At 38.5% G+C, this 15,841-nt stretch overlaps 1 protein-coding gene across 4 annotated transcripts in view; it reads left to right on the plus strand.

Annotated features, from left to right (window-relative positions):
* LOC137273155 (ras GTPase-activating protein nGAP-like) overlaps window positions 1-15,841 on the plus strand; it is a 226,051-nt gene that overhangs the window by 74,155 nt on the left and 136,055 nt on the right. For 2 of the 4 annotated variants that reach the window (XM_067805634.1, XM_067805633.1), the window contains exon 4: window positions 15,413-15,472. In XM_067805634.1, coding sequence (XP_067661735.1) covers window positions 15,413-15,472 — 60 coding nt within the window. Of the gene's footprint in view, window positions 1-3,205; window positions 3,818-15,412; window positions 15,473-15,841 lie in introns of those variants that run through there. The other 2 variants (XM_067805637.1, XM_067805635.1) reach the window with 2 other exon arrangements.

Below are 15,841 nucleotides of genomic sequence, written 5' to 3' on the forward strand. Positions count from 1 at the left end.
ATGCAATTGCCTAAGCAGATTAGTATAATATGCCATGTTTTTGGCTTTGACCTTATAGGAGCTAATCGTGCAGATACAGATGATACCGACTTTGCCTTGAACTAGGAGACATTGACTTGTTCTTCTTCTTTCACTGTTCCAAAACACATTTGTAGTCACAAATAGCTTAACTTAATCAGCTTGGTGTCAGGTATTCTATTCACCCTTTCCTCCCTGGTGACTGTTGAAGGTCATCCTAGTACTGTGAAGATCTGCATTGGGAAGAAGTAAGTTTGAATATCCATCCAGGTATGTGATGGATTTATACAGATATTCTACTCAGAAAAACAGAACCGAAGGACCATCTGGTTCTTTCATATTTCTAGGATTATCTGTCACAACGTGACCCAGTTTTCCTTATTACATTGGTTAATCAGATTCTTTATTCAGATTCTTTATTACGTATAGATGGCCATGAGGCCAACAGTACAACATGTGTAATTAGTGCGGTAGAAACATACATATGCGCCACACTGTAAATGTGGATTTTAGTACAATTAATATGATTATATCTTCACAGCTTTTTTTTGTTTCGATCGGAGTACAAACACTTTTTTAAAAAAGATACATAGTCTTTAAAGTCTATTGTTATCACTTGTTTTCATCAATTCAAAAAACATTTGGACACGAGGGTGTGTAGGACAATATTCAGGTAAATATCTAGCACGATGTTCATTGTAGAGAGGACACACCAGTGTGATATGTAATTCATCTTCTAGTTCAGTCACACAAGAAGTGCAAAACGCAGTTTCATAAGTTTTGGAGTGTCTGTAAGAATTATCATTGAAATCATGTACATTACAATGAATCTTTTGAGCCAATAGCTTTTAGATAATTTTCAAGAGAATAATCAGTCTTTATTCTTGCATAGAGTGTCAATGATTCGGAAAAGATATCTATTACAATGGTTAATCCGTCATAGCATAACAGATTAACAGAAGCAACAGGAAAGATGAGGGAGGTTCGTAACTGTTAGTGAGTAGAAAATTTAACTGGCCCAGATCACCTCCAAGATTGTTTTTGTAGCTTGAATGACTCACCCAGGAATTGCAGGAGATATCCGCACCTGTAGAGCTTCGTTATGGCAGAAGCATGTGGAAGTTTCAATGTACTGGAACAACTGGGCTGACAGTCTGTTTCTGGTGTTGTGTTGCTTCAGAATGTGTAGATAAGTCAGATTGTTTGTAGTGTTCCTCTACTTCCGGAACCTTCCCTGAATGGTAGTGTTTGAATGTTGATGGAAGATGTGATTTCTTAAAGAGTGAAGGTAGTTCCAGCTCAGATCGTCAGTCACAAGTGATGTGAGGACAGGTATTTGTCACGTGATGACTGCTAGTGTTTGGCTGCTTCTGTTGTACGTGGTGTCAGTGTGAAGGTCAACACTTTTGTTCATGTAATGTTATCTTTGGTTGTCATTGGAACAAAATCACATTTGGTGAAGATTTTGAAAAATTTGTATTTCTAAATTTGTTTCATTTTTTTTCTGCTTAAGGTTTTTTAAAATTTAGTCATTGGTAGTTTAAGTGATAGAGATGAGTTTGGTAATAATGGTGATATTGAAGGGGTGGATGTTGTGTTGTGGCTGGGAGAGCTACTGCTGGTGTTGTTTGCAGAGTTTTACCAAGCTAAGTCTCAGTGTTGATGAAGGATATAGTATCACACCTGTCCAGCTGTCAGAACGTGGTGTGTTGGAGATGCTACAAGAACATGTGTCCTGGCACAGACTGGGGGCATTATCACAGGTTCTCGTAAACTCTAGTGTCAGAGTTGACGCAACAGGAATGGGCGTCAAACAATCATTGAAAAATACTTGTGTGTTCATGTCAAGAATGAAGATTGTATGCAGAAATTTTTTGTGAGCTCATTTAGGGCAGATGAGTAATTAAGCTTGGCCCTGGTTGTGCATTAACCAATACTGGCAGTACTGTGCAAATTACCCAGTAGAAAGTCAGGTTTCAGAAACGTTTACAAGAGGCAACTCCAGTGGAACAGCCAGATTTGTGTATGAAGAAAAAATTATGCTGATGATTTTGAGCAAAAATGATTTCTATTGGTTCATTTAGTGGTTGTAGTATGAGAGATTTATGAAGAAATTTATGATATTCATTTCAGATTTTTGTATTATGCAAACAAATTGCAGTTTGATGACTTCTTAGATTTGTGAGTATGAATCATTTTGATGGACTCCTCTTACGTTTGAGGAAATCAGTGCAGTGGAATAGTGGCTGTTTGTGTGTGAGTTTCAGTGGATGAATGTTCTGAGACAGAGGCAGGGAGGGTTGTGAGTTGTGAAGGTGTCTCCATGAAGGTGTCTGAATATGTCTACATGTTTTCATTCAGGTGCAGATTTTCAGTGGATCAGAGGTAATTGGTGTGATACTTCCTTCTTTAATATGAACAATTCTTATTGAGTTTCTTGGAATGAATGCTTACTGAATGTATTTCTTCAAGGGAGGACAGTGTTAGATTTAAAATGGGAACTATGGATTGATTTTTATAGATGTTCTGTGAATCATGTTGATATAAAGATATTGCATAGGCGTTCTTCAATGGGCTCATAGTGCTGTGACTCGGCTGCTGTGAACTGGTTTTGATATCCTTGGGTGTAGCATTCTGGGATTGTTTGTTTGAAGTTTGCCTGCAGTAGTTGTTGTAATCGTTATCTCTGGCATCATTGCACTTCACTCACGTATTTCGAACATACTGGTTATTATTTTGTCTAGTGATATCTTCCAACTTGTGTTAGTAGGCAAAAGCCTGTGTCATGTGATAAACATCTGAGCAACTGATGTAGAACATGGGACAGGATAGGGCTGTTCTTCATTGCTATTATTTTCATTTTAATGTTTGTAAGTGATGATGACTGTGGACAGTGTTTTCACCTGTGTAGACTAAATTCCTGGGTTTGAATCTGCACATATATGCCTGCATAACCTCTTGCATAAACCTTCCAGTAGTGATCACCTGTGTGTTGTTTGTAATGTAGTTGCTCTACTCACATGATCTAAGGTGGAATTTGTGTGAAAGGTTTATTTTTCATTCTAATGGAAGTTATTGAAGTGACTGATGTCTCAGATGTCTGATCAGTCTGTGGCATAGTGAGGTGTTTGGTAGCAGCAGGATCATGTCTGTGTGATCCTTCTAGGGGCACGTGTTTCTATTGCAGCATTACGAACTGGAATGGCTCTAGTTTCCCAACAGCCACTGTGATGTCTTCCTTGGGTGTCTTCTTGTAGAGTATCAAGCCTTACATGCAGCATCTAGAGACTAATGCTAGATCTGCCTCGATACAGACTGGAAGTCACAGTGCAGGCAATGGTCAGTGGAGTTGTGCTGCATCCTGTTAAGAAGAATCTTCAATAGTGACTTGTGAACACATGACTGTATTGATGTTAGAGCTGGTGTTACAACCAGGAAGTGATATAATCGCTGGACTGTCAGTCTGGATGGATGCATGCACATGTAATTGACCTTTGAAAAATAAAGGTCAATTTTGAAAAAGTTATTTTGCTGACAGAGCAACAGATCTGCAGCAGTGCATCCTGGGAAGTGAGCTTTAACATTTGAAGTTGTTGTTTTATATGACAGTGAGGTATTAGTCAGAGTGAGGGCTCATTGTGGACACCATGGAACATGGTGTATGTGTCAGTCACATAAGCTTCAGGAACACTACAGGGACATAGAAACATTGTATGTTGTGAACTTGTGGATCTTAACAAAATGGGCTCTGGACTGAGTCGGGATGATGCTCGAAGAGTGCGGCCAAAGGATCGATGGGGTAAGTTTTCTTTATATTGTTATGACACTTTCTCTCTACCTCTACCTCCTCTCTCAATCTCCCACCACCTGACATCCTTCCTGCTCTGTAAGTGACAGGCTACTACCTCTTATGTATATCACTGGTGATAAGAAGTGAGCACCACATATATTCTTGGTTGTAGGTTTGAGAAAAGAGGTTTACATCTAAAACCTGTATCAGCAACAGCTCTCTGTCAACATCCAGCTGATGTTGTGATGCAACTGAAACATTCCCGCAGGGTTTACTTGGGTGGTGAACTCAAACTCATGCCTTGCCTCTCACACACTCATTCCCTCACTTGGCCTCTCTCTCACCCACTCACCCAACCACCTACTCACCCACCCACTAACCCAGCCACCTGCTCACCACCCCACTCACCCACTCACCCAACCACCTTCTCACTCACCCACTTACCCGACCACCTACCCACCCACTCACCTGACCACCTACTCACCCACTCACCCGACCACCTACTCACCCACTCACCCATTCACCTACTCACTCACTCACTCACTCACCCAGCCACCTACTCACCCAACCATTGACTCCATGTTATTGGCAGTATGCTGCTGTCATGCCAGGGCAAATACAACTGTGATTGTCTGGATTCTGGGTGACACAATGTTATGATCTTCCACTGACTTGTTATGGTTTAATCTCAACTTTTTCTGGCACTGAGCTGGTATTATATGAGTAAAAGATCAGCCAGGTATTTGTGGATTAAGCATGTTTGATTTGGTTATCGTGGATTTGACTTTTGGCATTCTGATCACTGTGTTTACAGACCACACACCTATTTTCAAATTATCATGCTATATATGTAGTATCCGGCTTACTGAAAAACTGTAATCCCAGATATGACATATGTTACATGTTAATGTCCAGCAGCTTTCTTGAAAGGTTATTCTTGGAAATCATTTTACCGCAGGAAAGATATATTAAGAAATTCATCAAAACAATCTACTTCTATTGCATTTTTTATGGACAAAATGATATGTGATACTTTTTTAACACATGTTACATCAGACAGTTTGAGAAAGGAAGATTAGATGACTTAACTTCAACTGATGAATGTTTGATTCAAGTTTTACCAGGTACCAGAGGTGGTGGTCAATCTTATTATGTCCATATCCACAAGATTTAAGAAGCATTTTTGCTGGGGACAAGGCAGTTTCCTTACAGGAAAGCATTTTTTGTGAGAAAATATTCCTCTATTGAATAACACTCCTTCTTGCAAATAGCAACTATTTTGGTGTGTTGGGACTGTCAGTGCCTCGTATCAGTCCTATATCCCCCCTGTACACTTGTGTTAAACACTAATTGGTACATAATCCCAGGATTTAAGGGAAAAGCTACAATAATGGAAGATCTAAGCTGTGTACTGTAACTGATCGTATATTAGAAATGAAGGGACTAATTCTTTGCAGCACAGAGAACAAGCACGTGCCTGTAACAGGGGCGAGAGCACGTGCCTATATTTACTGAAGCAGGACATTCTCCATGCTTAGAAGAGCATGGGCAATAAAAATTGAGAGCTGGGGAATAACCTCCAAGAGAGAGGTGGCACTTTTGTAAGCCAAACAGTGGTAGATGTAACTACCCACAGATGGTGTGCAGCAAAATTAAGACACATAATGATTCAAACTTTCTTCAGATAGAAATGGAGAAAGTCTTTTAAGTATTGCCAGAAAATGTTGTTTATTATGACCATATCTTTTGCTTGATGAATTAAGTTAGGTGGGGAAGTATAGTGTGTGACAGATAGTCGATTATGACAGGTGATGGCCTTTATGAACAATGATTTCAGAATACAGAAGATACATTGTAAAAGACACTTTAGCAAATCATAATGTTCAAAGTCTCAGTGATAAAATGCTTGTGATATTACATTTGACCTTTAGTGTTACAGCATTTTCATCCAAGAGTTGATGATAGCATCGAAATATATGGAACTGACCTATGGATCTTATTTGAGGCTAGAAAAATAAGCCGTGAATTATTTGCAGAAGACTGATGACAAATTTGTGATATGATTTCATGAACAGACAACAGATTTACATTCTGTTTATGTCCAGACTGAGGGAGTTCTAGTATATGGGATTACACTTTCTTAGTACAGATTGTAGTACTTTTGTACTTTGCTAAGAAAATGGAATTGCACGTATACAAACCTGAACTGTGCTTCTCACCCTATGTTAGGTCAACTCCCAGAATAACCACATTTCAGGTTTTTGTTTCATTAGTTAGACCTCTCCAGGTATTACTTTTTGTAATTGTCTTTTCCAAACTCTATTTGAACATCTACATTCAATCATATATGAGTGTTTGAAATCAGTTGAAGAATATCGTTCAAGATTTAGTTCAAAGTACAAATATTTTCCCTAATTAGCCTAGAATTGCAATGTTCAGACTTGTAGGCAGATGCTCTACCACATGGCCACAGGGCCGATGGAAGAAGTGGGGTTGAATTATCTATTCGTAGTAGTTGTCATTAAATTGATTTTACTTGCACTTCTGTTATTGTTATGTAGCTTCATTAAATGATAATATACATTGTAATTATCCATCATTGATGGTATGTGTTAAAGAAAACACTTCTCCTTAGTTTTGGTAGACAATGTCAAACCATCATTTTTTCATTGTCTACGTAAACCTGGCAGGCGTGTTTTCTCCTATACATAACATAAGTTGCCTTTTTCCACGTTCTAAATGGTGTTGTATTCACAGTTGCAGGATGTTGCTATATTTTGTCCAAATACCTAAAGTAATATAAGGAACATTTTTTTTTTATTAATTGAAGAGAAAAATAATGTTTTATAAATAAGATGGTTTATTTTGAGACTACAATGTTTAATTTCAATCTGTTGATGGACAGACTGAGCAGTATTCCAGCTTTATGGTGGAGGTCTGTAAATAGTCAAGTCTGGACCAGACAATCCAATGATTCACAGCAATAGTATCAATCTGCGCAATTGTGAAATGTAAGTGATTAAGTGGCCACAGTTAAGATAGCCTTTGAAGAGTGATGGGGATATGTATCCGTCACAACTTCGTTTATATAGTTTGTATGAAAAATATATGTATATCACTCTGAGCAAGGCTTATTTCTAAAGCCATTGTGTGTGCATTGGTTAGGGAATGTTCAAACATGAGCAGGAATTTCAAGTGACATTTTTTGTCCAAAATTAACTCCTGTGAAACCTACTTTAATCTGATACTTTCTTGAATTGTGCTTTTTCCCAGCATTAACATTCTTTTTGTTTTATATTTCTTTGAAGTCTGATCATAAAAAAAATCTGTCGAATTTCATATCATCTTGCAAATTGTGTAAGTTGAGTATTTCTTTTCTAATGAATCAATGTCGTAAGTATGATCAGAGAACAAAAAACATTGACAGTTTGTAATATGATATTTTAATGGTTGCACACCAGCAATCCTAATGACCTTATGCTTCAAGCTGGAATCTCAAACTTGTCAGAAAATGAGCTTTTGCATATTGTCAGTTTTTTGTTGTGGCGAGAGCTGCAAGAAACAAGACTGAGAAAGCGAATATGAGGGTATTGAGGCTAAAGGGGAGGTAATTAATGTTAGTTTAGCAAGGGCATGACTTGTTCAGTAATTAAATTATTTCTCACTGACTTGTAAAAAATGTGGTCAATTTTCTGCCTGGTTCATGTGTTCAATTAACCTTGAAAGGGAGATGAACTCTGTGTTCTGTACAAAGGCTATGAGAAATGACTGCAGCATCAGAGTACGACTGGAGTCAGTCACAGTGGGCAGACTGGCGGATGTCTGGATGGAGCTGTTAGTGGAGACCTTGTGTTATGTGACAGTGTGAATTGACCATTTAAGGATGATATATGAATAGAAAGAGCTGGCTCAAAAAAAATATATGAAATGTAATCATCCCTATGAAACATTATGTGAAAATATGTCTCATGGACATTTGGTGGACACTGTTAGACGTGGTCCTAATGAGACAAAGGACAATTCAGCATGACTGACCATGGCGGTATGACTGTCTTATGGATGATCCCGAAGTGTCAGTGGTAGAGCAGAAGGTTCTTGTGGAACTGTTATACTTACTAGGAGGACATTCTTGTTTGAGGAAAAGTCGAGTTTCACCATGATTATGCGTATTTATTGATTCTGTATTGAAGGATCCTTAGGCACGAGGGAACGTTTCTCGTTCACAGTACAACCAGTGAGGACTCCTCAAGAAAGACTGGACTACAAATCTTGATTACCCAACACCTCCTTGGGAGACTTTGTTAGTCTATGTATCAGGACTGTTGTTAGTGGAGTTTACTAGACCGAAACACATCTGACTAGACTTTGGCTTTGGATTAATGGCTTAGGTATCAGAGTATAGATTTTTATTTACACTAAGGCCATTAGAGGTTTAAAGGGTATAAAGGACAAGTGCATTTTATGAGACTGTATTTTCCTTAGGCTCTTAATTGAGACCCAAGTCACTTGATGCATGTCAGTTTCCTCCTGTTGATTTGCCAGACTTTGAGCAGTCCTCATCACTGAAGCATTTTTCAGACCTAGGTGATGCAGATAGTGAACTGATAGTGTGAATGAGTACCTGTGTACAACATGTAATGCTGGTGTGATGAACTGTCAACATACATCTGTCACTTCCTCAAGCACCTGCTACTTATTGAGATAAATATTTAGTCTCCCCAGTGGATCAAACAGCAAGCTGACTGTACCAAGGCATGTTCATGTAAACAGCCCAGCTTTATTGCAAGAGCCCCTCTGGCATAACTGATGCACAGATGACATTTAAAGTTCAGGATGATAAATGGTATATTCAGAATTGGGATGTTTGCTAGTTATTAAATAGTATTTGAAATTCCCTAGGTAAATGAGAGAGTCAGTGTGCCAGGTTTCAAATGACACGTGGAAGACTCATTTATTCTAAATGATTAGATGAATTAAAGTTCTGTTTCTTTTCAGCCTTTTATCCTGAACTGTTTTCCTCTCATTTGATTTTAATCTGTGAATAATCTGGAAAAATGTTATCAACTTTCATGTAAGTATAGTTCAGGTGATTAACAGTCGGAAATGCTCTGTTAGCAATCTCACAAGTTCCTAGAGACTCCTCACCCCTTTTTCCATATCTAGTCTCAGCTGTACAAGTGATATAAATGGACACCATCAAGCATTAGCAAGGCAATGTGGGTCTTGAAGACCTCAAGGAATGAAGATTCTTGTGTTCTGATATAACAGCTGGGCTCCCAACCTGGCAGATATAGGTTTGGTGTGAGGGAGGATGTTATTCTGATGCGTAGTCCACGTCCCTATCGCTTGCTACAGAACTGGAAATGGCAGAACACTACAGTTCACAACTTGACCGTGAACCTGCCGTCCCATCGCCAGTATGACTAGCATAAGTGGAAAATTGGCGAGTTATTTGCTGGCTGAGTGAACATGTATTGTATATATACACTCTGGGAACATGCCCATGTGGCTACACTGGTGGAGAGTCTGTGATGGGATCTGATACTTGGGATGATGGGATGCGAAACACATACTGACGTCTGCTGCATTCACTGATTGGTTGTTTGTGTTTTTAACCTGAACACCTTTGTAAAAAACTTAGATGAAGGAGTTTAGTGATTGTGATGGATGATGATTTGTTGAGTTTGTGAATGTGTGAAATGTTTTGACACCAGAGGAAACAGCTGATGATGGGATCGCCCACCTGAAAAAACACACCTTGGATGTTCGTTGTGTTCCTGGAGTACTCTTCCGTTGCAAGCATGTTTTCCAGGTTTAAGAAATATGACGTAGGTAAGTTGATAATGCTAAATCTCTCCTGCATCTGTATTTGTCTGTGAGCTTGTAATTGTATCATATCTGGGAAACATGGATGCTGAGTCTCTACACCTTGAAATGGGTGAGTGATGAGGGTAATATAACGGCTTGTATATTCATCATGACTGATTGTGTAAGATGTATCTAGCACCTACCCTTCGCACTTGGGTGACACAACAAAAAGAGGATTTGTGGAAAAAAATATTTAGCTAACAGTTTCTAAATATTCTGTAGGAATGGAAGCTTCTAGATTATTTACCGTGTATTCTGTTGTGGATTTAGGTATTGGTACAGAAGGAAGTTGTCAGTGATTTGTCACTGCAGGTGTATTCTAACACAAACATTGGTATTGAGCCATCTGGTCAGACATATGCAAGACTTAGCTGTGCTATCGCTCTCATGTAAGTTGAACACTGCTTTGGTTTCGGCAATTGGCTCAAGTCTGGAGGAAACTTGTGTCTGCTTCTGTGGTTACTATCAGTATTCTGTGTTCTAGTGTGCTGACTACTATTTGGATGCTACATGTCAAGGTTTGTCAAATGTACTTCTTTAAATCTTGGTGAGCCGGGGTGTCATTACTCCATGAACAGATTAATCTTTGAAAATGTTCATGTTTTTTTATTTCCTCATTAGGGATAACTTCCACTGATGTATAACATTGTCAAGACCAGCATCAGTTACATTTCCTGGTGGATGTGGTTTTGCTGAGGACAGGAAGTTCACGCAAACAATTCTGTCAGCACCATATAAACTGAACAGCAAAAGAAATGCAACTTTTTATTCAAGTTTTTAGTTAGAAGACATAAACATAAATGCTTACTTTTATGATATTTCATTACTTACATTACGTTTGCTGTTCAGTATATATTCTTATAAGGTTTAGAGAAGAGCTACCTAAAACCTGCATCAGCAATAGCTTTCTCTCAGCATCTATCATGTTTTCATTTATTTGAAATACTCAAGGATGAGTTCATAGTACCACATACACTCACTCACTCACTCACTCACTCACTCACTCACTCACCCACCCACCCTTCCACTCACTCACCCACCCTTCCACTCACTCACTCACTCACTCACTCACTCTGACTGAGTATTATTTTAGTCCCAGCAGTAATGAGATGTACACGGAGTGACATTCAGCTGTGATCAGCCTGTGCAGCAATTACCTGCACGCATGTCATGTAATAGCTTGTTCCATGCTGATACTCAGGGAGTCTTGTTGGTGAGAGACTGGAGGCGGCATACATTCCTAAAGGTTACTGGAACTATTTAGCTCAAATACATTCGGTAGCATTTGTGTCTGTAGAATAGCAGCACATAAAAACAGCATATGTTTTATCAGAAATAATATTAGTTGTCTCTATGAAAACAGTTCACCGTTTATAATACATTATACTTTATATGACAGTCATGAAGAGGTTTATGTAGGTGCAATGTGCATCAGTTGTCTCTAAACTACTTCAGTTGTCTCTAAGTTGGATTGGTCTCATTAATGAATAACATCAGTTGTCTCAAAAGTTGGGTTTCTTTTTGCTACATTAGTGGTCTGTATGCTAAATTAGTGGTCTGTATGCTAAATTAGTGGTCTGTATGCTAAATTAATGGTCTGCATGCCACATCGGTATGATAGCAGAATACCTGGGATATATCTGAAAATATAACTTTCCAAGGGGTATTATACCAAACTCATTCAATCCTTGAAATAGTAGCCATTTACCTTCAGTATGTATATCAGCTTAATAACGCATCTACCTGCGATATCCAATGTGTACAAAGGAACCTAGTGGTGGGGATAATTCTGTTTGTGAGCTTAACTTTCGTGTTCCTGACTTGTCCCCATAACCATGAACCATACATCATCTGGTATGACCAAGATAAGAATAGGCTAACTATTTGGTTGTTTATCTACCTACGTAAGATTAAGTCTTACCTCAGTGTAATGTATCACAGCTTTAGTACTTGTCAGTTGGTGGGATCTATCTTGATGTCTCTGACTGAGATTAGTACATGGCAACTGACACTCTTTCAACAAACTTGATACTTTTTGTACAGTACTACAGCAAAACAGTCTGAACTTATTGGTCGTCTAGGTAGCCAGGTACACGTAACCTTGTTATAAGAAAACCAGTGTATCTCAGAGACAAAGTATCAAGTATATAAGATAACAACCACGTCTTGTGTCACGGAAGAATCTCACCGAAGACAGCAGTAAGTGCACGTGAAGTATGTGTTTTGGTTGTAGTTGTAGTATTAAGATAATATGTTGGTTGGTCACATCTTGATATGTATTTTCTGAGTATCAATGCTGTGGTGACCATGCATAAGTGTTACTGCTAGTAATGGTCTGAACTGTGGGGGCTATGGACAATACAGTGTCTGTGTTATTGGGGTCAGCAATACTAGGGTTCTGCAGCATAAAATGGCTGGAAATTCTGTTGTTCTGTAATAATGTGGATTTGGACTATAAGTTTTATCTGGAATCAAAGGGGCTCACAATGATTATTATGCATATCACTTGGTATATGGACTATTAGGTGTCCTGAATTGAAAGGCATTTATGGTTTTGAATACAAGGGGTGAGGACTACAAGGAATCTTGAATACAAGGGATCTGGACTACAGTTAATCTGGAATACAAAGGGTCAGGAATACAGGGAATCTGGAATACAAAGGGTCAGGAGTACAGGGAATCTGGAATACAAAGGGTCAGGAGTACAGGGAATCTGAAATACAAAGGATCTGGGCTATAGGGAATCTGGAATACAAGGGATCTGACTACAGGAAATCTGGAATACAAGGGGTGAGGACTACAAGGAATCTGGAATACAAGGGATCTGGACTACAGTTAATCTGGAATACAAAGGGTCAGGACAACCGGGAATCTGGAATACAAAGGGTCAAGAGTACAGTTAATCTGGAATACAAAGGATCTGGGCTACAGGGAATCTAGAATACAAGGGGTCTGACTACAGGAAATCTGGAATACAAAGGGTCAGGACTACAGGGAATTTGGAATACATGGGTCTGGACTACAGTTAATCTGGAATACAAAGGGTCTGGGCTACAGGGAATCTAGAATACATGGGTGTCTGACTACAGGGAATCTGGAATGCAAGGGGTGAGGACTGCAGAGAATCTGGAGTGCGAAGGGTCATGACTACCGGGAATCTGGAATACAAGGGGTCAGGACTACAGGGCATTTGGAATACATGGGTCTGGACTACAGGGAATCTGGTATACAAAGAGTCTGGACAACAATTTTCAGTAAATGACCATTCATCCATGTTACGATGACATGGGCCATGGTTCAAGTTTTCATAGTGTTTGTATTAGCATTGGTGATCATTAAGTACTAGCTTCCAGATGTGTTTGTTTTAGCATTGGTGATCATTAAGTACTAGCTTCAAGATGTGTTTGTATTAGCATTGGTGATCATTAAGTACTAGCTTCAAGATGTGTTTGTATTAGCATTGGTGATCATTAAGTACTAGCTTCAAGATGTGTTTGTTTTAGCATTGGTGATCATTAAGTACTAGCTTCAAGATGTGTTTGTATTAGCATTGGTGATCATTAAGTACTAGCTTCAAGATGTGTTTGTATTAGCATTGGTGATCATTAAGTACTAGCTTCAAGATGTGTTTGTATTAGCATTGGTGATCATTAAGTACTAGCTTCAAGATGTGTTTGTATTAGCATTGGTGATCATTAAGTACTAGCTTCCAGATGTGTTTGTTTTAGCATTGGTGATCATTAAGTACTAGCTTCAAGATGTGTTTGTATTAGCATTGGTGATCATTAAGTACTAGCTTCAAGATGTGTTTGTATTAGCATTGGTGATCATTAAGTACTAGCTTCAAGATGTGTTTGTTTTAGCATTGGTGATCATTAAGTACTAGCTTCAAGATGTGTTTGTATTAGCATTGGTGATCATTAAGTACTAGCTTCAAGATGTGTTTGTATTAGCATTGGTGATCATTAAGTACTAGCTTCAAGATGTGTTTGTATTAGCATTGGTGATCATTAAGTACTAGCTTCAAGATGTGTTTGTATTAGCATTGGTGATCATTAAGTACTAGCTTCCAGATGTGTTTGTTTTAGCATTGGTGATCATTAAGTACTAGCTTCAAGATGTGTTTGTATTAGCATTGGTGATCATTAAGTACTAGCTTCAAGATGTGTTTGTATTAGCATTGGTGATCATTAAGTACTAGCTTCAAGATGTGTTTGTTTTAGCATTGGTGATCATTAAGTACTAGCTTCAAGATGTGTTTGTATTAGCATTGGTGATCATTAAGTACTAGCTTCAAGATGTGTTTGTTTTAGCATTGGTGATCATTAAGTACTAGCTTCAAGATGTGTTTGTTTTAGCATTGGTGATCATTAAGTACTAGCTTCAAGATGTGTTTGTTTTAGCATTGGTGATCATTAAGTACTAGCTTCAAGATGTGTTTGTATTAGCATTGGTGATCATTAAGTACTAGCTTCAAGATGTGTTTGTATTAGCATTGGTGATCATTAAGTACTAGCTTCAAGATGTGTTTGTTTTCATGTAAACATGACACATGTGCATACATACAGTGCACTTTGTCCAACTCAAACTCTGTCTTCCTCGGATGCTTAACTTGTGGACCCCATCCTTCTTTAAAGGAAATATCTGTGTAACTTGGACTGATGTCTAATTTCAACTCTTTAATCAGTCCCAAGCCAGTCCAAATTAGACAGAGTGCTCTGTATATGAAATCCACAAACATGTTAAAGTCAGTTTTTACCCATGAACATGTTATGTTAAATATTGTAATAAGGTAATAATTGGTTGTTTCCCAATGTCCTCTGAGTGATGTATTCAAACACTGACACTCTGAGAGGGAGACAACAGACACATTGACCTTTGTGTCAGGATGCCAAGACTGGCACCAATGGATCTGTTTTCAAGCTGTTTGCTACAAATGCATATGTCAGATGAAGAGATATGCCCCCTGGTGAATAATGATCAGAGATACATGAATCTCTCTAGAGTAAATCAGAAGAATATCTGCTGCTATATCCGTAAATATTCCTAAATCGGAATATTATTGTCCGTTCGTGTTATTAAAGGTAAACCTACTGCTATGGCTTTGCAGTGTTGATTTTCATGTCACTGTGAGAATGATATAAACAAACACATAACTGATTCTATTTTCCTAGCATCACTAAAATATTTGCATTGTATCAATTTCAGAACATAATCTCACCTCGGATGTTCAATTGTTCCGAGAATATTACTATAGTAATAAGATATTTGTAATTGTTGGTCTTGTAGCATGTCTGTGTTCCAACTGCAGCAGGTCAACCCTGTGTACAGAACCAGCAGAATGCTACACACTGTATGGTTCTCACGCAACCTTCCTATCAATGCCTGGCATTGGGGACCTGATTCACCATTGCTAGGTGATAGCCTTGTTTTTGATGCTTCAGCTTCATGACGTTGTCTACCATGGTCTGCTTTCACAATCGCTATGAACATACAGCAAGGCAATGTGAAGGTGTTGACACAGCTTTGTCTATGAGGCAGCATAAAGTTACTATATGCGTCTGTAAGTTGCTGTAACTTACTGTATGCTTCTGTACATGCTTCTGTAAGTTACTTTTATGTCACTTTTTCTTACTCTGTGTTACTGATGTATGTTGCTGTATGCTACTATATGCTACTGTTATACAGGATGGCTGTAGCTGACTTTGGCTAACTCTGTTTTTTTTTTGTCCATAGCCTCTGCTGAGAGCTTCTTCAAGAGCCGGACATTCCAGGTCAGAAATGAGAGTCTACCAGGTAAGTTGTCTTTCTCTAGATTTACCTCTGTTGTTTTGTGGCAGAACGCTGTGACTTGCATTTTGTAACATGAATGTAAAAACAGTAGACAAGTTGAAATCATGTTGACCAGTCTCCACACTTCTTGATTCTGCAGCACAGATCCTGCTCACTAGTTTCCTTCCAGGTAAGAAACAGTAGATTACTAGCAGGAGTGCCCTAATATGTTTCAGGTTTGTTGAACCAGAAACAATAATTGTTTAGCTAGACAGGCAAATATATTATATAAATGTGATACAGATATCCCTGTGGTCTTCAACAACAAGAACTAAAAGTAATTAATGTTTTCTCATTACTGAAGTGAAATCCCCAGGTGTGATGAGGTATGTT

The sequence above is a fragment of the Haliotis asinina genome, chromosome 2 (genome assembly GCF_037392515.1).
Source record: "Haliotis asinina isolate JCU_RB_2024 chromosome 2, JCU_Hal_asi_v2, whole genome shotgun sequence".
NCBI lineage: Eukaryota > Metazoa > Mollusca > Gastropoda > Lepetellida > Haliotidae > Haliotis > Haliotis asinina.